The sequence below is a fragment of the Pinus tabuliformis genome, chromosome 7 (assembly GCF_031772625.1).
Source record: "Pinus tabuliformis cultivar Carrire ecotype Pingquan chromosome 7, CPIR1, whole genome shotgun sequence".
NCBI lineage: Eukaryota > Viridiplantae > Streptophyta > Pinopsida > Pinales > Pinaceae > Pinus > Pinus tabuliformis.
In genome coordinates, this window is record NC_142293.1 from 1,710,800,516 (window position 1) to 1,710,825,559 (window position 25,044).

The following is a 25,044-nucleotide window of genomic DNA, read 5'->3' on the forward strand; positions in this document are numbered from 1 at the left end:
GGAAGCGGGGACGCCGAAGCGTCATTTTCCAAAAATCTAGGAAGCGAAGCGTCCGCGGAAGCGTCTGCTATATATATATATATATATATATATATATATATATATATATATATTTATATTTTTTTGCATTTATACTCAAAACAAACATCCCAAATACCAAATTAATTGTAGAAGACATGAAAACATGCATATTTTTGCATAAATCAAGATAGATATAACATCCATTGTACATTAATGATCTAGAATCTAGATTCTTCTCCTCTTGTCTAGCCTTTGCCTCTACCTCGATTGTCTAGGGATATTAGTCAACATTGCCCAATTTTGATCAAACTACCTAATTCAAGACTTAAAATATGGTAGAAAAAGCTTAACATGTTTGATCGATGATTTTGACTTGATTGAAAGGTAATTTTTTGCTAAGGGCGTGCCGCGTGACAAAGGAGTTCAACAATTAACACCACCAACACCAGGGTACATATAGGGCTTGGTGCTCTTGATTAAATGCTAATCGCATACCTTCATACTTGATATAATCTAATGAAATGCCACAATCCCATTGATCCTGAATACCTGAAAACTGTTAAGTCTGCTGAATTTTGAATAGGATATGAAATTCTATTTTCTCCATATGAAGTCCAATGAGGCTGGAACCACTCTCAAACATTCTGAGTCATTTCATGGTAATGTTAAAAATTTAAGTAAAAGGATGAAAATGAAAAATAAAGGAGAATGTCACTTTTACTTTAAGAATTTAACATTACCATGAGGGAGCATCTGCTATATTTATATTTTTTTTTGCTTTCATTTGTCACCCTAACCCAAGGTGGACCCACCCCCAACAAGCAAACTCACCTAAAATTTTAAAAAAAATTGAAAAAAAACGATTTTCTAAATGCTTTTCCGGAAGCTTTTCTGGAAGCGTACGGAAGCGTCTGGGAAGCGTCTGGGAAGCGCCGTACGAAGCGCGCTTCGGCGCTTCGGAAGCGCCAGCGCTTCCAAATTTCCAGGAAGCGTCTAAAAATTTCGGAAGCGCGCTTCCGGCCAAGCTTCCTAGGCGCTTCCGTCAGGGACGCGCTTCGGGGCTTGGAACCGGGGGGGGGGGGGGGGGGGGGGCGCTTCGTGCAACACTGGACTTCCTCCACCCAGTCTTGACCCCCTCTAGCACCTTCAACCTTTGTATCAGAAAAAGGGTCGGGTCAGCGTCCTCTACCACGACCACCTCTTTCGTCTCTATTTCCAACTTTGTAATAGACTACTCTCCCAAAGTGGCGTGGCATTACTGATTCTTGTGCCGACAACTGGCCAAGAACATGCTCTAATACCACTGTAATATCCCTAAAGGAAAACTACAATGAATAACGAAAACAATGCACTAGCCACAACTATCTAATTTTAACATGCACAACCATACACAATCAATTCACTGAAATGGGGCAAATTATCTCAGCCATTGCATTAATATATGAAATGAGAGTACAATGACTATGATAAGAGGAACCTGGGCTTGCTACAACAAGCAAAGCAAAACCTTTGTGTCAACCAATGGCTTCAAGTACCTAAAAATCCTCCAAAAAGAACTGCGCTCTGCCTAGTGCAAAGTTGTTGCTGGAAACTGGAAACAACCGTCTGTTTGACCCCTCAAAATTGCCCAGAACTTTTTGCAATTTTAATTGTAGTCTCTCCACATAAATCCCACAAAAACCCAAAAAGGGTTTGGGCAAATTTTATTGACAACCCAAGACCCCAATTTTTAGCTTGGTCCTCTCAACTAGCTGCCAAATAGCTACAGAAATTCTTTGTTGTTATAGAGCTGAAATCCACCCCGAAATTTCTCCCAACTCCCAACAGAAGCAACGCCCAACCTGTTGCAACAATGTCCAAACTGCCTCTGTGCAGGCTCTCAATCTCAACTGCTTCTTCCTCCCAAAATGTTACAGGACTGACCCTGGAATTTCTCCTAAAATTTCTGCTCTGCCCAAGGGTGGATTTGCTGCAATTTTCTTACCTTCAACTCCCCAATTAACTGCTCCAATTCAGCCCCACGAGTTGCCTCTGTGCCCTTGGAGAAAACACGCACTAGCTGAAGAAAACACTGCAAATCTGCTTCTCCAAATGCCTGAAACAAATCACCCATCGCTCTCCTAGCGTGACACTCAAAGTTCACCGAAGGAAGAGTTGGAATCTCCGCCCAGAAACTCCTTGTGCTAAGCAGCACTCGTAGTCTTGGCTAAGCAGCTCAAGAGTACTCTAATTCAAAATTCAATTTGTCAAAAGCCTCAAAACGATGCCTCCTTTTATTTATGTTTGCTCCCCCACTCTCTCCTTGTGGGTCCCTTAAGTCAACCTCCTTCCTTGACTTTTCCCTCCGCAACGAATTTCCTTCCAAGAGGCTCGAATTTCCCTCCTCTAAGTGGCCCCCCACACTCCACCAATGAATTAACTTTCCCTTTTCTCTAATTTTTTGCAATCTTCTCTCTCCAAAATCAAAAGGTGTCTTCACAACCCACCTTTCTTAAGTTTTTGTACCAAAATTATTTCCTTGTTGCCAAAATTGCAAAAATAGGGAAAGTAACTTAGCGAATTAATTTGCAGGGACATTACACGTATGCCCTTATATTTGTATGCATCTCTTTTTCCTTCTGGATGTTTTATATGGGTTGCTTTTTATCGTATGTTATAAAGTTTAAACTCCATGTTTCCAGAAAATGGCATTTCCCACCTAAAGGAAAAGAAATATCCTTAAAAGTTTTGATCACGGGAAAAGACTATGATTTTTCCTTCAAGTTAGAATATGCAAAAAGGTGAAAACAATACAAAAATAAATATTCTTAAAAATGAAAAACCTAGATGCTTCTCTGTGACAAACATGCATTGTGGTAGATGACAACTCAATCATTTGAATATATTTGTATAATTCCACTTGAATGATCAACAAAATATTCAAGATTCTATCAAAAAAATTGTTGTCTAATTCTCCCATGATGTTATTAAACAGGATGGGTACACAAAAGAGGTCTCTGGCACAGAAGGAGTAAGAGTGTTGACTGCTACCAAAGCAAAGCCAAATCGTGATAAAAACAGCACTCTCAACAGGGAGTTTTACAGAAGTTTCCTTGATGTAAGTTTTTGTGGCATCAATAGTTCACCAGCCTATTGTGTTTCACCTAGAAAATTAAATGCCTAGTTCAAAACAGAAACAGGTAAGTTTTGTTAGCTCAAAGTTTATGACAGTTGTAAACATTTGTGGTTTAAATTTAATACAATAAGGAAATTTGGGAAGTCCATGGTCATTATAAGATTTGAAATTCAAGGTATGCTCCTCCAACTTAGTTCAGGGTAACCTTATTTCTCTTGAACCTTGAAATTAGCTCCTTCACTGACTCTTTCATTCTGTTGATTAAAGCATGTTCTTATTTCATGAATACAATCTTTAATCTTCATTGCAGGTTAAAGGTTCACTAGTATTTTATCAAAAATGGTACATTTTATCTGCTTCAAACACAAATACATGCTGGAATCCACCAATGATACATTTTGAACTTGTTTCTATTAGCTGATTGGGCAGTTAGTAGAATAAATTCATACCATAAAAAGGTACTCTTTTGGTAATTTGAATGTTAGCCACATTTGAACTGCACATATTAAAACTGATGTAATGTCATAAGGAGAGGACGGTTGGAAAAGATGCAGGAACTGCTCCAAAATATTGTAGGAAATTCACTAAATTAATCCATGTCTTAGCCAGACTAATTATATTAATTTTTTTTTATACAAGTGTGAATTGTTGTTTGTGAAATACAGTGTTATATGGGATTCTCTGTCTAGAAATTTAAACTGCAGTTTGGATTTCAAAACCCATGCAATATTCTATTAGATAATTTGAAATTGAAGAGTGTTTATGTTACAAGCCAGGCAAGAGTCATGCTAAGAAGGGGAAATCTTACAAATAGTCATAAGGGCCTGTTACCCACCAAGAAGTGGGTAACCCATAGGATAATTTTTTCTCCTCCTTGGACAGCCAGCCTGCCTGCAACCCAATTGAACAGCACATGACATGATGTCATAGATCCTCCACCTATTGCTCCGGTCAGATTTCTTTCTCCCATCCAATATTCCTCCTTGAACGAAGGTGGGTCATCCATTAGTAGGTACTTTAACCATTTTGTAATCATGTGCTTTTACTTAATGTTTTCGGGCATACTAATATGAATCAAGGGGTGATCTGGATGATTGACCGATCTTGACTATATTCTTGTTTCCTCACTTCACCTGGGAGGTTAGTCTTTGACTCTAGTCTAGTGCTACCTCCACTGAGACCTTAGGGTTTTAGGAAGGACACTACTTGAAAGGCTTTGATTCAAGTAATGTGTCCATGTCATTCCATCTAAGTTGCACGGGTACTGCTCCCAGCTGTTGGAGAGTAAGTACCCCATGATCAGACGCTTCTGGGAGCTTGGGAGCTAGTACGAAACGCTCCAAAATAGGCAGAAGCATTGGCAGGTGTGTTGGAGCTTTCATGGAGAGCCAATTTGCAGAATTTGCAGTTTCCGAAGTGGGTTTCAATTGGGAACATGGATCGAGAGCGTGTGGGAGCTCCGATCCATCAAGGAGCGTCTAGATCCACGCATGCCCGAGGTCGGGACAAAAAATGGGCGCGATTTCTTGGCAGAAAAACTAACTCACATTTGACGGAAAAAGTTATCTTTGTATTTTCTATATAAACAATGTTTGTCTCGAGAGTAAATCAAATCGATTCTGAATTTCTGAGCTCCTCAAAATGAATTTCTCAGTCGGTTTTGATTCTTGAGTCTTCAGTGTTCATTGGTCTTTGTGTTTTGGTCTATCATAGTGGGTGAGTCGTTCGTGGGTGAGGGACACAGTGTTCACTGGTAGCTTGGAAACACTGCAAGTGCGTGGCTTAAGCGTTGCGATTGTTCAAGTATTAATTTATTCAATATTTACTATTTAGTAAATAGCATCTGCATTTTTAATTAGGGAATTAAAAAATGGCAGTTTCGTTGAATGGGGATTTTCAGTTTTGAAATTCTTTCATCATTTACATTCCAAGTCTTTTTTATATGGTCTATATGTTTAAGTTTTCCATTTTGCTGAGTATTAGCTGGGTTAACCCCTGGGTCTTTCTCGAGTCACAACTATTAAAAAAGCGCTTGAGATAGGTTTCAACAGTGGTGTATTTAAATTTCAATTTTAACATCTGGGTAGAGCTCAGTAGCATCTCTTCCGTCGGCCCCAATATCATGTCATGAATTGATGCTGGAAATTGTAATTTGTTAGTAATAGCGGTGGGGTATAGTCGTTTCAGTAGTCCAATCTTTTCATGGTTTTTTGCTGAAATGAATCAATCAAATTATCATAAATCCATTGTTGGACCACTACCTTGTGGCCAGTAAGATCTCACCACTCCATCACTTGATTACAATGCAGATTTTACTATTCAATATCGCTCTAGAGTCTAAAGTTTATAGTTGTTCTGAGTCTAACTGATGAGTGGCCAGAGTTGTCATATTTTTTTGCCATATTTCCAGAAGGGCACGTGAATTTTTAATTTTTTTCGATGGGATGTATAATATGAATAAACTGTAAGTGTACAATAAAGGTTTTATGTGTGAAATGAATCTCAGTGCCTCAAAAACATTGGATTCCATAGTCGTCCAACTACAATCAACCATGGAGACCCACTCTCAGATCTGTACAAAAACCTGGTGGTTTAGATATGCCATTTACATTAACTCCAAAGTCCATTCTCAAGTACAAATATATTTCTTTTGTATATATAGTAATAAATGTATTAAAAAAAAGCAAAAGAATAATGTAATATTATCAATAATATATTAAATAAAATAATTGTATATAATATATAACATTATTACATTGTAATATTTCGATAGAACATAACACATTGCATCAATATATATATATATATATATATATGTCATATTATAATATTGTTTATTACACATTATTAAACAAAATAAATTATATATATTAAATGGACAGTCGATCTCAAACAATAATAGAGACCAGAATTCCATAAGATTATTTTGTGAACAATAAGCTCGATCTCATCAATTACAGAATAATTGAATTGCAATTTCCACATGTTTATTTTGTCAACAATGAGCTTGATGGCATCATTTATAGAATGATTGAATTACAACTTACGCAATGGGTTATTTCAAAATTCCAAATGCCTAGAATATTGTTTAAGATGCAAGGTCCAAATTCTTCTTCAAATTTGTATTAACAGTGTTTTATTGGGGTTATGACTCATGAGACTTGCAAATATTTTACTATTGTTTGATTCTCAATTTCTGGAAAATTAAAAAATGTTAAAATTGGCAACCAGGGCAAAACTTCATGTGGGTCATCTTATTCATGGCTAATAATATCTTTATTAGATTCCTCTCGTCGAGAGGTGTAAAACTGATATAAAGATCATCCAATTCCGATAAGTATTCATGGAGATATGAATTTATTTTGATTATGGAATTATTATCAAGCCGACCTACAACTCATGTAGACTCAGAAGCCCAATAGTCGCATCTATTCACCCACCAACGTTGTGTATAAATATAAGAGGACTTTTCCTCATTTGGACTCACTCATCTCATCACATCTCTCTCTCTCTACTGCGCAGATATGAGTCTCTTCTCTACTGCGCTGAAATGGGTCTCTCTCTCTCACACATGTGAAGCCGGAAGTTGTTGAATTTGAAGCTGCAACTGCAGAAGTAAAGATTGACTTGCGTGACCTAGAAGATCTCCTCTTTGGAACTGCGTTGTAGGTTCATCTGAACCTCCTTTGAAAGCCGCAACTTTTGGTGGTGGAATGAAGTCAATCCGACGAACGGTTTGCAAGATATCGACTGCCCTAGTTTGAAGCCGGAAACTGCTGAGACTGAAGCTGCAACTGCAGAAGTAAAGATTGACTTGCGTAGCCTAGAAGATCTCCTCATCTGAACTGCGCTGTAGGTCCATCTAAACCTCCTCTGGAAGCGAAACTTTTGGTGGTGGAATGAAGTCAATCCGACTGTCGGTTTGTGAGATATGGTCTGCCCTAGTTTGATAATGAAGCTGAGACTGAAGCTGCAACTGCAGAAGTAAAGATTGACTTGCGTAGCCTAGAAGATCTCCTCATCTGAACTGCGCTGTAGGTCCATCTAAACCTCCTCTGGAAGCCGAAACTTTTGGTGGTGGAATGAAGTCAATCCGACTGTCGGTTTGTGAGATATGGTCTGCCCTAGTTTGATAATGAAGCCGCTAATGCTGATGCTACTGATCTAGGGTTTGCTATTGCTGATATGAATCAGATTTATTGTACTATTTCTCTCTGCTAAATTATTGAAGATAAAAGAAGATTTGATCAAAGGGTTTCCCCACACATTGTGGGGTTTGTCCCTGGCTAGCCGCCACATCTTGTGTCTCTTGTCTTGGCTTGTTTTCTGTCGATCATTTAATGTTCTATCTGCACCATACTTTATGTACATGTGATTGCTAATCGGTGGAATATAATAAGAAAAAGAAGTAAATTGTTATAAGCATAGTACCATAACTTAACATGGTATCAGAGCCGAGGTGAAGACAAAGCCCGAGCAAGAGCGAGAGCAATCATTGAAGAGAAGATTGGCAAGGCTATCCTAAAAGAACTATGGGGTCCTCAACACTCTTTCCTGGCGAAGACAAGCTCCGTGAGAAAGCTGACTATCACGGATGGAAGATGTCTATCGATCTAACCCTTGAAGATCAAGGAGTGCTGGACCATGTAAGAGGCAATATTGTTGAGCCTTCATCAAATGCATCTGCTGCTGCCTGGAACAAATGGAAAAATGGAGAAGTCAAAACAAAGAAGATCATCTGGGACTCTATCGACAAGCGCTTAGTGGCCTACATCTCTGATCTAGACACCTCCAAGGAAATCTACGACAGACTGGTGAGTTTATTTAAAGTTAATGATGCAAATCAAGTTTTGTTTCTTATAAATAAGTTGAGGGAAATCAAGAAGGGTAAAGATGAAAGTATGCAAGCATACTTCTTAAGAATCACCGAGATCAAGAACAATCTCCTATCTATTTGGGAAACCATTACTGACAGAGAAATGGCACTCACAACTCTCGGAGGATTACCATCTGAATGGTATGTGTTCAGGACTACTCTTCTGAATAATGATGTAATTCCTAGTTTCAAGGAATTAATGGCTAGATGCGTTCAAGAACAAACAAAGGTAGAAGAGCAGGAAATGCCCTTGCCTAAAGGTCCTCCTGCTGCTTTTTCTTCTCATGCTAAGAAAAGAAATAATTCTGGGTCTAAATCGAAAAGAAAGGTTGGATTTAAGGGTGGTAGAAAAGGACGATGTTTCATTTGCAATAAAGCAGGTCACTATGCAAGGGAATGCCCTGATAGAAAGGACTCTCACCGTGACGATGATCAAAATCCCTCTCATGGTAATCGAAGGAATGGAAAATTCAACAACAAAGGAAAAAGGAATGCGGGAAATCAAGGAAGAGGGCAACCATTCAAGAAGGCTAGAAATTCCAGGTATGAATCTAACACTGTTGACGATAAGTAGGCTGAATATTATCTACCAGCTGCTCTATCTATCTCCGCTCCTTCGGACTCAATGGGAATTTGGCTCATTGATAGTGGTGCCTCAAGACACTTCACTGCTTACAAAGAAGTACTCTATAATCTAGTAGAGAAAGAAACTAACCTGGAAATTGTCCTTGGAGATAACATGAAATACCCAGTGAAAGGTGTAGGCAATGTTTCTCTTAAACTGAATCAAGGTAATACGATTCACTTACAAGATGTATTTATGTACCTGATCTCAAAAAGAACCTGGTATCCATCTCGGCAATGGAAGACAAAGGCTATAAGGTAACCTTCAGCGATGGTAAGGTACGCATATGGAAAAATAATGTTAAAGATGCTTTCACTCTTGGGTTTCGAGTTGATTCTTTATATCAAGTCGGTAGAAGTCCGCTAGGTGTCATGTCTTGTGACACAACGCTTCAGTCCGAACTTTGGCATCGGAGGTTTTCCCACCTTCATTACAAAGTTCTACCCGATGTAAGACAGATGGTAACAGGGATGCCTGAATTCCAAGTAGAGAAAGAAGGTGTATGTCCGGGATGTGCCAAAGGAAAGCTCAAAAGGGGACCATTCCCTTCAAGTCAAAGCAAGACCTCCGATATATTACAACTAGTTCACTCAGACATATCAGGTATGATGCCTGTGAACTCCTTGGGAGGATACTCATATTATCTCACTTTTATAGATGACCATTCTCGAAAGACCTGGATATACTTCTTGAAAAAGAAGGATGAAGTGTTCCCTTGGTTCCGACACTTCAAAGCCCTAATCGAGAATCAAACCGAAAAGAAGATCAAGATCTTAAGAACTGACAATGGGACTGAATATGAATCTAATGAGTTCCATGATTTTTGTAAAGAGGCTGGCATCAAGAGGGAGACTACTACACCATATACTCCTGAACAAAATGGTGTGGCAGAAAGGAAGAACCGCACAATTATGGAAGTTGTCCGAGCCATGCTACATGATCAAAGTCTTCCTAAGTTTCTATGGGCTGAAGCTGCAAACACTGCCATATGTGTACAAAATCGATGCCCTCATCAAGCATTGGGTTCCAAGACTCCTGAAGAAAAATTCACCGGTAAGAAACCTGATGTTTCTCATTTTAAAATTTTTGGAAGCCCTGTATACTTTCATGTGCCGAAAGAGAAAAGAAATAAATTGGGAGCATCTAGAAAGAAGGGAATTTTCGTGGGCTATGGTGAAAATACTAAAGGCTATAGAATCTATGTAGCCGGTCAAAGGGAAGTCATAATTAGTCATGATGTCACCTTTGACAAAGATATGGCTCTCAGCAAGGTGATCAATCTTCCGACTTTGAGGAGCTCTCAAGAAGCCGACACCAGGGAACCGAAAGAAAAGGATGATGAATCAATGCCTGATGTAGAAGAACCCATGGATGCGATTGATCCTCCTCCATATGAGCCTTCCTCTTCTAGGAAGAGGCCTTCATGGCTTAAGGGGTTACTTGATGATGCTGAAGGACATGTTGCACCCCAAGGAACCTTTCGTGAAAGTAAGAAACCTATAGGTATCAAGGATACCTGACCATCATGAGCACAATCATACAAAATGAGCCTTCGTCATTCTCAGATGTCGTCAAGCATCAAGTATGGAAGGATGCTATGACCGAAGAATATGAGTCTATCATAAAGAATGATGTTTGGGAAGTAGTTCCCAGACCCCAGGACAAGACTGTTGTTACTTGCAAATGGTTTTACAAGATAAAGCATGCAGCAGATGGAAGCACGGAAAAGTATAAGGCTCGTTTTATTGCTCGAGGTTTCTCCCAAAAGGAAGATATAGACTATGATGAGATATTTGCACCTGTTGCCAGATATACGACCATCCGCTCAATCATAGCCCTTGCCGCTTCACAAGGATGGAACCTACATCAGATGGATGTCAAGACTACGTTCTTGCATGGCTCGATCAAAGAAGAGGTCTACGTGGAGCAACCCGAAGGATTTGAGATTTATGATCGAAAATCTCATGTATGCAGGTTAAAGAAAGCTTTCTATGGGCTGAAGCGAGCACCCCGAGCATGATATGAGAGGATCGATAGCTACTTGATGAAGCTGGGATTCACTAGGAGTGAAACCGATCCTAACCTTTACTTTAAGGTTGAAGATGACAAGCCTCTCATACTGGTGTTGTATGTGGATAACCTCTTTCTAACAGGTGCAGACCCTCTCATTCACAAATGTAAGAGGGAGCTGGCCTCTGAATTTGAAATGAAAGACCTAGGACTAATGCACTACTTCCTAGGACTTGAAGTGTGGCAAAAGCCAGGAGAAATTTTCCTATCTCAAGGAAAATATGTGGTGAAGATATTGGAAAGATTCGGAATGGTGGATTGCAAGCCTGTAACTACTCCGATGGAGCTTGACTTCAAGAAGTTAAGCGGTAGTGCTGTTGGACTTGTTTTACGAAATGCTACCGAGTATCGGCAACTCGTCGGAGCATTAATGTTCTTAGTAAACTCCCGTCCAGATATATGCTTTGCAGTCAACACGTTGAGCCAGCATATGGTTGAACCCCACCACATACACTGGATTGGTGCCAAGAATCTGCTGAGATATCTTCGTGGCACTATCATTGCCAGAGATGTAAGACTATTTGGATACACAGATGCTGACTGGGCAGGCAATGTGGAGGACCGTAAGAGCACTTCCGGGTGTTGTTTCTCCTTGGGATCTGCTTCGATATCCTGGATGAGCAGGAAACAAAAGTCGGTGGCTTTGAGCACCGCCGAAGCAGAGTATATTGCTGCTAGCATGGCTTCTTGTGAGGCAGTTTGGTTGTGAAAGCTCTTCAGTGAGTTGTTTGGATTCACATTGGATACCACTGTGATCCTTTGTGACAACCAAAGTGGGATTCGTTTGTCAGAGAATCCCGTATTCCATGATCGCTCCAAGCATATTGATATCAGATACCATTATATTCGAGATATGGTGCAACGGGGAGCTATAAGGCTCCATCATATCGGTACAGATGAACAGGTCGCCGACATTCTGACAAAACCCCTTGGGAAAGTAAAATTTCTGACTTTCCTTGAACAACTTGGAGTTGTTCAAAGACCCTCTAATGAGGGTCATGTATGATGCATTGAGCTCTGAGAGCTCCAGGGGGGTGTGGGGTGCTTCTTGGAGCAACATATGACCACAGGATTATTCACTATCCCCTGATGGTATACATGTACACCCCGTGGCGACATTGTAGCAGGATTGATGTGTTCTCCTGTGAGGCCTGGATTGATGTGTTCTCCATGGCAGCCTGGATTGATGTGTTCTCCATGGCAATTGTAGCAGGATTGATGTGTTCTCCTGTGAGGCCTAAATTGATGTGTTCTCCATGGCAATTGTAGAAGGATTGATGTGTTCTCCTGTGAGGACAGGATTGATTAGTTCTCCTGTCGAGGCATCCTACCCATGCAGTCTGGGACTCATGGGAAGTACCTCTCATCTGATCAATGAGCAGGGAAATGAAGTTAGGGACCATAGTAGTCCCGATGGACGCATCGTTGTAACTACCGTACTCCCTACGCTAGGATGACCTCCATTGATCTGGGATCAATGATAGTGGTCTGGGACCAGTGGTAGGAGTTGTACCATACTATGATGCTGACTTCGGGTCGGTTGAGACTGGTCTGGGATCAGTGGTACATACTCTGAGACTGACTTTGAGTCAGTGGAGGATGATATTGGTCTGGGACCATTGGAGTTGTACTCACTATGACGCTGACTTTGGGTTGGTTGAGACTGGTCTGGGACCAGTGGTACATACTCTGAGACTGACTTTGAGTCAGTATGATACATCCTCGATCATTTCTTCTTCTTCATAATTCCGACAAAAGTAGAGTAGAACAGAACAATGCAAGAGCAGAGCAGAACAGAACCAAAAAAGTACAGATCAGTGCAGGGCAGAACAACACAAAGCAGATCAGGCAAAATAGAGTAGAGCAGGGCAAGGGTCAGGTTGTACAAGGTAGTGCATTTGATGGATGAATAGTAACGACCGATAGACAGATTGCAGATGAAGTTCTCCATGGTTGAGAGGGAGTGTTAAAATTGGCAACCAGGGAAAAACTTCATGTCGGTCATCTTATTCATGGCTAATAATATCTTTATTAGATTCTTCTCGTCGAGAGGTGTAGGATTGATATAAAGATCATCCAATTCCGATAAGTATTCATGGGGATATGAATTTATTTTGATTATGGAATTATTATCAAACCGACCTACAACTCATGTAGGCTCAGAAGCCCAACAGTCGCATCTATTCACCCACCAATGTTGTGTATAAATATAAGAGGACTTTTCCTCATTTGGACTTATTCATCTCATCACATCTCTCTCTCTGTACTGCGCAGATATGAGTCTCTTCTCTACTGCGCTGAAATGGGTCTCTCTCTCTCACACATGTGAAGCCAGAAGCTGTTGAATTTGAAGCTGCAACTACAGAAGTAAAGATTGACTTGCGTGGCCTAAAAGATCTCCTCTTTGGAACTGCGTTGTAGGTTCATCTGAACCTCCTTTGAAAGCCGCAACTTTTGGTGGTGGAATGAAGTCAATCCGACAAACGGTTTGCAAGATATCGACTGCCCTAGTTTGAAGCCAGAAACTGCTGAAACTGAAGCTGCAACTGCAGAAGTAAAGATTGACTTGCGTGGCCTAGAAGATCTCCTCATCTGAACTGCGTTGTAGGTTCATCTAAACCTCCTCTGGAAGCCGAAACTTTTGGTGGTGGAATGAAGTCAATCCGACTGTCGGTTTGTGAGATATGGTCTGCCCTAGTTTGATAATGAAGCCGCTAATGCTGATGCTACTGATCTAGGGTTTGCTACTGCTGATATGAATCAGATTTATTGTACTATTTCTCTCTGCTGAACTATTGAAGATAAAAGAAGATTTGATCAAAGAGTTTCCCCACACATTGTGGGGTTTGTCCCTGGCTAGCCGCCACATCTTGTGTCTCTTGTCTTGGCTTGTTTTCTGTCGATCGTTTAATGTTCTATCTGCACCTTACTTTATGTACATGTGATTGCTAATCGGTGGAATATAATAAGAAAAAGAAGTAAACTGTTATAAGCATAGAACATACCATAACTTAACAAAAAATTATAATTTGTTATCTAAACATTTTATAATTTGGCCTTTAAAAATTTTATATTGTATATATTTTATGAGGATGTGCAAATTAAAAATTTAAATATTAGTATTCTTTGTCATATATGTATGTAAAAGTTATTGTTTTACTTCTAATATTTTTGTATTTTAATGTGAATTTTCAGTGTTGATACCATGAATAGAGGGTTCGGAATTGAAAGTGGTGACAACAACAACAGGATGAGACCTCCACTACCTCCAAAAGCCCCACAAGTTCAAGAACGGACTACAAAGACAACAATAGGTACCCAAAAGCAATCAAGAAACATTTCCAAGAAGCCCTTAATGAAGTTCATGAAAAAGATAACACAGAACAAGGCAAAAAATAGTGGGGGCTGTGAGGAATGGCAATGCACTTTGTGTGACCATGTCTTTAAGGGTAGCTATACAAGAGTATGGCATCATCTTTTGGGTATACCTGGGTTAGGAGTGAAGGGTTGCACATGCAGCCTTGAACAAAGAATGGAGATGACTAAGCTTCACATGAAAGCCAATGGAAGCAATGAATGTGATAGTAGCATTGTATCTCCTAATAAGAGAGGTAGACACAAAGATTAATCCCAATGTATGAATGAACGAAGTCACATCCAAATTGAGACTACTCAAGGGGGTTCTAGTTCTAGACAAACTAGTGTAAGTGAATACATTCAAAAGATGTACATTGTCTTGCATAGGGATAAAGCAAATGATGTCATAATAGATTTTTGTATGGCAAATGGAATTTCATTTAATGCCACTCGTTCACAATACTATAAAGAAATGGTGAGAAAAATCATAGCTATAGAGACAAGATATGCACTCTCAGGTTATAACAAAATAAGGACTTCATTGTTAAATAGAGGGGTGACAAGAATGCATGGATTTATGGAGGACCTCAAGCAATCTTGGGTTCAATCAGGTTGTTCAATTGTCACGGATGGTTGGACAGATATTCAACAAAGACCTTTGTTGAATGTTATTGTCACATCACCAATAGGGCCTTATTTTTTAAAATCAATTCACTGTAGTGGAAAAACTAAGGATGCTACTTTCATGTTTGAAATGTTGAAGGATGCAATTGATGAGGTTGGTCCTTCAAATGTGGTACATATCATCACAGATGCAGCACTTGTTTGTAGAGTAGCGGGTTTGATGATCCAAAGTCGATATAGGCATATCTTTTGGACTCCTTGTTGTGTACATTCCCTTAGCAATCTCTTAAAAGGCATTGGTGAAATATAGTGGATCGCAAAAATAATTTATGATGCGAGGGAGGCACAAATGTTCATCTGCAACCACAATGCTCCCTTGGCAATTTACAAGATGTATTCAAGGAAGCATTTTTTAAAACCTGCAGAAACAAGACATGCCACATACTTTATTTTGCTGAAGCGCATGGTTGAGGTCTATGCATCCTTACAAGCCAATGTTGTTTCTTTAGAGTGGAATGCATGGACCGAGTCTAAGTCACCTCAAGTGAAGAAGATAAGAGAAATGCTTCTTAATGAGGATTGGTGCGCTGATTGTAGATATGTTGTCTCTTTCAACCCTCCAATTGTGGAGTTGATCAGGTATGTTGATTAAGATTCTCCTGCTCTTAGAGAAATATATGAATCTATTGATACCATGGTGGGCAAGGTAAAGAACATCATTTGCCAAAGAAACACTTCTTTGGAGTTTTTCCTTGAAATCCACAAGTTGGTAGAGAAAATATGGATTAAACTCAATACCTCCCCTCGCATGGCTGCATATGCCCTTAATCCAAAGTGGTACATGGAAAGACCAAATAGAATTCTTCCTATTGATGATGAAGAGGTAAAACAAGGGTTTCTTGATGCTATAACGAAGATGTATGATGTTGATGAAGCAACTGTGATATGGGAGAAATTTATTGATTTTGGTACATTAAGCCCTCCTGCATTCAACCAAGATGCAAAGAGGGACATCAAGCATTATGCTCATAAGAAACCCCTTGAATGGTGGAGAATGTATGGGGGCCAGGTCCTAGAGCTCTAAAAGGTTGCTTCACGTTTGCTATATCAGGTGGCTAGTTCCTCAGCTACTGTAAGGAATTGGTCCACTTATACTTTCATGCACTCTGTTAAGAGGAATAGACTTACCTCTAATAGAGCGCAGAAACTTGTTTATGTTCATAGTAGTCTTCAACTTTGTTCAAGGAAGCTACCTGAATATTTATAAGGACCCATTGCACGATCAGATGTGAATGTTGAAGATGTTGCCCAAATTGACGATGATAGTGACAATCCTTTACCAAATGCAAGATTGATTGGCATACCTTTAGATGACATTGTTGCATTTGATGATGATGATGATGATGTTGATCCAGTACCTAGTGAGGCTCACACTTATATGGATCTCCTTGATGTTGAAGATTGTACTCTATGATCATCTTAAGCTTTGTATTTTTTTGCTATATTTTGGTTGTTGGGCATTTTGAATTATGTACTACTTTAGGCTTTTTCCTTTTTTCTAGTATGATCATCAATATGATTTGGGTGGCTTTTAGTTTTGGCTTTAACTTTTTATGGTTGTCTCTTGAATCATTTAAAATTCAATTTGGTATGTACATTTAATCTTTACACTTTATTTTAAAAAATATATATTATATTATTGTCGCTCCCAACTTGACGTTTCCTGTAAATTTGGGCAAAGCTTCTAGTCGTACTAGATACTTGTTCCCACGTACCGGAAACTCATGCAACATAGCATTCCATACTTACTACTTTCCATCCTTCCCATTATTCCATCTCCATTCTTCGGGTTGATGGTCATTGATCATGGGGATCGTCACTTACTCAATCTCATCCATGAGTCTAGGTTGGAAAACTTTTCCCTGAAGGTTGATGCAACTAAAAGAAAGAAAAAAGCAAAAGAAAGCAATAATGAAAGAAAAAAATAAAATGCAAAGGATAGTTGGGACAAAATTTAACACTTGGGCAAAAGCCTAGCATGAGCTCTCCCCCCTCATTAGCCATTCCCTGGTTCCAAGAGCACATGATGCTCCATCCATGAAAAGGAACCCTTGTATTGTCCCTGTTACCCCCCAAAATGGGTAACCCTATAGGAGGAATCGTTTCTCCTACTCTTGATAGCAAGTTAGTCAGCCACGTAACCAGCAACCCTTGACATCCACCACTAGCTGATGGCATGCCATTATATCTTCACCACTTGCATCAGCCTTATGCTTCTCACCCATCGAGCATGAGCACATCGACGAAGATGTTACTTTTAATCATTTTTTCAATAGAGTGCATATGTTTGTTTGTTTTTGAGCATTTGATATGGATTATGAAGTTATTTGGAAGAAGGATGGGTTTTGACCATGATCTTGTTCTCTCACGTTAAATGGGGGGTTAATCTTCGATCCTAGTCCAATGAGACCTCCCCTAATGGCCCAATGGGTATAGGAGGAGTGCTACTTGGGAAGCCCTGAATGAGATAAAGTAGTTCCATCTATCCTTATGTCATACTTAATACTTTCCATCATACATTATGTAATATTACAAATTGAAATTTACAACAAATAACAAATGCATGAACTAAAATACAACAATAAAAAATCTTAACAAGAGCACAAATCACAAAACCCATAAGTTTGGGCAATAGTCATGAGCCATTTTATTAATTATGCATGCAAAATCAAGTACAAGAGGGTGAAATCTATAGAACCTAGGCTTGCTACAGCAAGCAATGCAAACATCAGGTTAGAATGTGTAGGATCAGGTGTTGGAATTGGCCAAATGATCCCAAATCTATAGCTCGAACTTGCCAAGAAACTCCACTGCAGACTGTTGAATGGAACTGATCATCCTGCTCAAAAATAATGCTCGGAATGCTCTGAAATTACAGCCACAAGCTCCTATCCTCAAACCCAAAAATACCTAGAAAAGGTATGGCCTATCTCCAAGCCAAAATCGAACACACAAAATGGTGGAAATTCCCCAGCTAACTAGCAATTCACCCTGCTATAAGAATTAGGATTTTAGACCTGAATATCGCCTGGAAAATTCTATAAAATTATTTAGAGGCTCCTCTCAGTAAACCTACAAAACCCCAGAAAGGGTTTGGATTGATCCATTGAGCCCCAGTAACCCCCAACGAGTGCAAATTGCCAAATTTGCCTAGAAAATGCCCCACAAAACTAATACTGTTGAATTAAGCCCAAGTCCACCACTAGAAATCTCTCCCAACTTTGGCTAAATTCTCCCTTGAAGAATACCTCCAATCTCTAACCCTTATCTCTCCTCAACCTCTATTCCTCCAGCCCTTGTGCACTTCCAAAAATGTAGAATTTCGGCCCCAAGAATTCTCTCAACTTAGCCCTGCTAATCACCACAAAATCTTCAGTTAAATTAGGGGAAAAACCCCTGCAAATCCTCTGGTGTTCTACTCCTCTGTAACTGATCTCCTCACAAGCAATTTGAACCACTTTTGCACCCTCAAAGAAAAATGTACCAGTTGAAATAACTTGTAAATACACCCAATGGAAATTCTAGATTAGGCTCCCCAAATTGCCTCAATAGGGAGACACTCGAAGTTCTTCGAAATGAGGGTGGAATTCCCGCTTGGAAATTCCTTGTGCTGAAGAGCTCAGTTGTCTTGGCTAAGCAGCTCAATAGAACTAATGTTAAATTGTCAAATTATCAAAGATACCAAATGGAAGCCTCTAAGCTCTATTTATAATTGTTGGCCCTCTCTCCCTTGGTGGTCCCCACTTTCCACTAATTCGCACCCCTTCCTTTCTCTCTCTCTTCTTACTAGTGCAAATTGCTCCATTCGGTCGAATTTCCTTCTCTTGTGTCCCCCACATTCCACTAGAGCTATAATTTTCCATTTCTCCCAAGTCCCATATGCCAAAAATGTCTCCAATGCCCAAATGACAAAATTGTGCTATGCTTAGCACCTCCCCAATAAACTCCATTAATCCCCTCAAATGAAAAATCAAAATTAGGGATACTACAGTCCTCCACACCAAAAATTGTTTGCCCTTGAGCAATGCCTAAGCAAGCGCCCTCTCTGACTTTGGATCCCCAATGTCACTGCAAACTATACCAAGGTCCCAAATGTGCCAATGGATCATCCCTAATCTCTGCATTGTCCTGTAGTGAAGGAGTCCCTTGATGCCAGGATCCCAAGCCAACCTGATCAACGTGAAGCACCCCTTGCTCCACTCACTATCCTACCAGATAGGCGTTAGAAGCCCTCTGCCTACCGCCAATAAGTAGAGCATCCCGATAATGTAAAACTTTGTCCAAATCCTCATGAAGTTGCCCTACCAAGTAGCCCATCTCATGCACTCTGATGGTGGGCCCCTAAAGATACAACCCAATCCCTATGCGAATGAAGTCTCTCCTGCATGAGCTCCTCCTAAAATCCTCTTGTTGGCCAACCTGCCATGCTGATGAAGTCCCCCATGCCATCAGCGAGTCACTAAAGCCCAATGGAAGATCTAAGTGACCTCCCCCTGTAGCAGCCAACTCATCCCTAAAGGTCGTTGAGTTGTCAAGTACTTTGATGCTTGGGTCCCATGCTAGTCTCAGAAGGAAATTGTCTTGTCGACCCTGCAACACTCTGGTCATGACTGACCACCTAATATACTTGTACCAAAACCTCCTCTCCTGTAACTCTCAGCCATAATATGTGTGATGATCAAGGCTATGCCCATCCTGCCAAGGTGACTCAGCAATGCCCACGCATATCACTCCATTGTTAGCCCCAATCCTGAACAACCACCTACCTCGCCATATAATGAAGACCTCAATGATCCTCCATATGTCAACCTGATAATGAACCAGATCACCTACTATCTTGACCTTACTCACTAAGTGGTGGAGTGTCCCACCAATCAACTAGATCCCTGGATCCCATACCCATACTAGAGGTCCATGACTCCCCATCCTCACTGCCTATTGTTGTGGCATGCTCCAGGCTACTCGACCCCCCTGTGCCTCATCCTTGACCCTTGTATGTATCTAATGGATGGGCAACCAACATCAAGGATCTATCCTACATATGACAAACTGCTCTGCTCCTACCAGACCACATAGAGAAATTTGATATCCCAGATCCTGATGATGTACCCGGATACTACCTAGAGCCTAGGCATCCTCCTGATAACAAGGACTACCATCCCTTATAGCTCGTGCTCACATAACACCTCGGGCTCTCCCACCGATAGTGCATGTTGAAATTTTTGAGTCTAACTCATTAGAAATTTTTCTGCATTATCTAGTTTATTTCTCATACTTATTAATTACTGAACAAGTTATTTAACCATATCAATACTGAAATAAACACAATGTAGTATCAACCATCTACAGATCAGCAACTGAAAGAAATAGACAAACACACAAGGGACATCATTATTTTGGACAGTCATTGGCGGAAAAACCCAACTTGGGAAAATCGATGCAGCAGTTCTGAGGATTTTATTATTATGCATCTTTTTTGAGTACGACTGGGTGCCAAACTGGCTCACCCTACAGAGAAATTAATCTGGTAGTAATACCTCTCTTCATAAGTAGATATTCTGAAAGTCTGCTCCATGAAACCCTCTCCAGCGCTTCTCGGAGGTACTGCGTCAGCCCTCCTGGCCTCTGCGTCTGCCTGAAAGCCTCTGTGTTAGCCCTCTAAGGCTCTGCGCAACCTCTTTGGCCCTCTGCATCACTTTTGCAGCCTCAACGTCACTCATGCAGGCCCTCTGGCCCTCTATGCAGTCACTGTTGGCCTCTGCATAACTTCCTCTGGCTCTGCATCTGCCTCTCTGCCTCTTGGCTGGTCTTCCGACACTATCTCTACCATTCCGCTATGCACTCACTGCCCCTCGCTGCAACTGTTCACTGGTTCGATTTCTCTTAGCAATCCCCGCTCTAGAAAATCGCACTAACTGATCACTCTGGTGTATCTTCAACTGACCCTCAAGCTTTCTCTTATACTTTTGTTGTTGAGTCTTCAACGACCGAGATTACATCTCTAATCAACGGCTAAGATTAGATTTGGCTTGATCCATGTCATTTAGAACCTTCTAACTTAGTTTTATATTAATACCCATTAATATTTTTATTTTCCTAAGTTTAGACTTAGGAACCCATTAAAAATATTAATTATTTTAATATCTCCTTCACCGCGCAGAATTTCCCCAAACCATTTCGAGGTATTTGAGATCTCATGTGCTTTACCCTCTCCACCAATTTTCACGCCTAGAGCACATTCGATGTTACCCCAAATCAACACTCCCTCTTAGCGAGGAATGTGCTCTAGTAATACTCCACCACTTAGCGTCACCTTGATTATCCGGCACCGGTACCTATGTTGATGCATGGCCTTCTTGCCCAACATCCTCTGCATTGCTGCCCATGGCTCTACCACTGCCACTGCGACATCTGTATGACAGTACCCTCTGCATTCGTGCTGCTGCTGGTCCTTCCTCCCAACACTACATCTGCACTGCAACCCTCTCTCATCATGTTGCATTGTGCTACCCATAGCACTACCACCGCTACTGTTGCACTACAACTCAGTTACTGAGACGATGGTAACTGATTTACCCAACCACTGACATCCTTGTCGGGCTAGAAACCCTCTTGATGTTGAAGCTCTCTCTGTCGATATCTTGTGCTCCCTCTGCTGCCTCTACGTTGTTGCAACCTCCTATGTGCCTCTCGCACTGCTGCAACCATCTCTGCGCTGCTAGGGACTACTGCACTCTAGCACTCTCTGTCTCTTCATCCGCATCCGCTTCTACCGACATCTGCCATCCTACTACTATCACTTTGGGGCTCCCGTAGCCGGATATGATCCAAGAGTTTGGGTATTTCAAGGATCCTGCCCCACATCTCTTGTAGTCCTCCTGACTACAGCTCGATGTCTCCCCACCTCTTCTCTAGAGGTACATGAACACTCATGGCATAATCGTCATCATCCTCTACCTCCTTATCTGCCTTCGCTGGCGCTGCCTTGGAGTTAGACGCCTCTCCCTGATTCTTCTTCCTCGGACACTAGGTTGCATAATGGCCCAGTTCCCCACAATTGAAGCACTTTATCTTGGAGAGGTCCTTTTTCTTCCTCTTCCCCTTCTGCCCCACAGATGCCAAAGCTGCATCCTCTTCCTCCTCTTTCTTGACCTGGGCTCCTTTGCCACTATTTCCTGCCTTGGTCAATTGTCTGATCTCTTCTTGGTGAAAAGCTGCCCACGGTTCTTCCCAATCTGAAAGATTTGCTCTGCCCAAAATGCTTTGGACGAATGCCTCCCACTCCTCAGAGACTGCATTCAGGGTGGTCCTCGCTATTAACTCCTGATTCGGCGTGGCCCCTATGGAAGTCAGTTGGTCCTAAATCTCCTGCAACATGCTGACGAAGCGATTTATCTGCTCCTCCTTCTGCATCTGATACAACCGCAGCTGATGGTTGCTTTTCCATTCCTTTACATACTTCTTTTTGCATGTGTGACAAACCACTGAGCATCACCTTGATTATCCGGCACCGTACTTGTGTTGATGCTTGACCTTCCTGCCTAACATCCTCTGCACTGCTGCATCCCATACTGCTGCCCATGGCTCTACCACTACCACTACTACATCTGTATGGAAACTCCCTCTGCATCTGTGCTGCTGCTGGTCCTTCCTCCCAACAATGCATCTACACTGCAGCCCTCTCTCATCATGCTGCATCGTGCTACCCATAGCACTACCACTGCTATTGTTGCACTGCAACTCAGTTACTGAGATGATCATAACTGATCTACCCAACTATTGACATCCTTGTCAGGCTAGAAACCCTCCTGATGTTAAAGCTCTTTCTGTCGATATCTTGTGCTCCCTCTGTTGCCTCTGCACTGCTGCAACCTCCTATGTGCCTCTCACACTGCTGCAACCCTCTATGCGCTGCCAGGGACTATTGCACTCTAGCACTCTTTGTCTCTTCATCTGCATCCGCTTCTATCGACATCCACCATCCTGCTATTGTCACTTTGGGGCTCTCGTAGCCGAATATGATCCAAGAGTTTGGGTACTTCAAGGATCTTGCCCCACATTTCTTGTAGTCCTCCTGACTACAGCTCGATGTCTCCCCACCTCTTCTCTAGGGTACATGAGCACTCATGGCACAATCATCATCATCCTTTACCTCCGTCTTTGCCTTCGCTGGCACTGCCTTGGAGTCAAACGCCTCTCCCTTATTCTTCTTCCTCGGACACTAGGTTGCATAACGGCCCAGTTCCCCACAGTTGAAGCACTTTATCTTGGAGAGGTCATTTTTCTTCCTCTTGCCCTGCTGCCCCGCAGATGCTAGAGCTGCATCCTCTTCCTCCTCTTTCTTGACCCTGGCTCCTTTGCCACTACTTCCCGCCTTAGTCAGTTGTCTGATCTCTTCTTGGTGAAAAGCTGCCCACGGTTCTTCCCAATCTGAAAGATTTGCTCTGCCCAAAATGCTTTGGACGAATGCCTCCCACTCCTCGGAGACTGCATTTAGGGCGGTCCTTACGATTATTCAGCGTGGCCCCTATGGAAGTCAGTTGGTCCCGAATCTCCCGCAACCTATTGAGGAAGTGATCTATCTGCTACCCCTTATGCATTTGATTCGACCGCAACTGATTCTCCAGTAGCATCTTCCTCTCCACGGAAGTGCCCTGATATAATGTCGTCAAGGTGTCCCACATTTCCTTTGTCGTTTTCTTCTCGGCAATATGCTGAACTACATGATCCTTGACTCCATCAAGGATTATGCACTTTGCCTTGGCCACCGCATCCTCATACTTTTTTTTATCAGCTGCATTGACTGGGATAGCCTCAATTCTCAAGGTGAAGGCCTTGATGTGATGTCTATCTAGAAATAACAGGATCCTGGCCTTCCAGATGACAAAGTTGGATGCCCCATCTAGCCTGTCCTGATCCCTCAGTCCGTTCATGGCCATCTCTGCTCTCCTTTTCGACTTCTCTGAGTCTCTACTTCCCTCTCGGATGTTCTCTGCTAGCCTCTCTTTGAGTCTGTACTTCCCTCCTGGAAGTTCTCTCCTAGACTCCCTCCGAGTCTTGATTTCCCTCCTTGAAATCCTTCTGCCAATAGTCAAATCGCACCTCTCTGATCTCCTTTTCTCCTGCAACACTGATCTGGATTTCTTGGCCAGAAAGTCGCCTAGGTAGCGACTCCCTTCTACCTTGGTTCTGTCCCGTTAGGTATTGTTCTGCCTCAACAGCGACAACACCCCACCAGCTTCACACTCCACAATCTACCCACAACTTCCTATGCCCTGGCAACTGAAGAATTGAGCCTTTAGGCTCTACACAATCCCGGCAGTGGCTGAATCACTACACTAGCCAACTGTGTCGCTTCTGTTTGGCTGAGCAGGATGACGTGGTTCTTCGTGAGCCTCTTCTGCCTCTCTCTGCTTCTGCGCTGGCCACTTCTCTGACTCAAACTGATGATGCAGGCCCTCTGCATCAACCCTTCTCTATTGCTTTCTGCTTAGGAACAGCTTCTGTCACTCGGGACAGTTGTTTCAGCTGCAAATTCTCTGACTCAGCTGGTGCCTTCAGCTCTCCTGTGATATGCAACACTTTGATACCATGTTGAAATTTCTAACTCGTTAGAATTTTTTCTTCATTATCTCGTTTATTTCTCCTACTTGTTAATTATTGAACAAGTTATTTAACCATATAAATACTGAAATAAACACAATGCAGTCTCAACCATCTACAGATCAGCAACTGAAAGAAATAGACAAACACACAAGGGACACCGTTATTTTTGGACAATTGGCCCCAGAAAAACCCAACTTGGGAAAACTGGTGCAGCAGTTCTGAGAGTTTTATTATTATGCCAAACTGGCTCACCCTACAGAGAAATTAATCTGGCAGTAATACCTCTCTTCGAAAGTAGATATTCTATAAGTCTGCTCCACAAAACCCTCTCCAACGATTCTCTGAGGCATTGCATTAGCCCTCTTGGCCTTTGTGTCAGCCCTCTGAGGCTCAGCACATCTTCCCTGGCCCTCTGTATCACTTCTGCAGCCTCTACATCACTCACGCAGGCCCTCTGGCCCTCTAAACAGTCACTGCTGCCCTCTGTGTGGCTTCCTCTGGCTCTACGTCTGCCTCTCTGCCTCTCCGCTGGTCTTTCAGCACTATCTTTGCCCCTCTGCTATGCGCTCACTACTCCTCGCTGCAACTGATCACTGGTTCAATTTCTCTTAGCAAACCTTGCTCTAGAAAATCAAATTGACTGATCACTGTAGTGTATCTCCAACCGACCCTTGAGCCTTTTCTTATACT

General features: G+C 41.7%; 1 protein-coding gene across 4 annotated transcripts in view; it reads left to right on the top strand.

The window, feature by feature from the left end:
• The window catches only part of LOC149255168 (nucleoside hydrolase 3-like), a 369,934-nt gene that overhangs the window by 193,160 nt on the left and 151,730 nt on the right, over positions 1 to 25,044 (top strand). For all 4 annotated transcript variants that reach the window (XM_089460372.1, XM_089460371.1, XM_089460374.1 and 1 more), the window contains one exon: positions 2,996 to 3,118. In XM_089460372.1, coding sequence (XP_089316498.1) covers positions 2,996 to 3,118 — 123 coding nt within the window. The remainder of the gene's footprint in view (positions 1 to 2,995; positions 3,119 to 25,044) is intronic.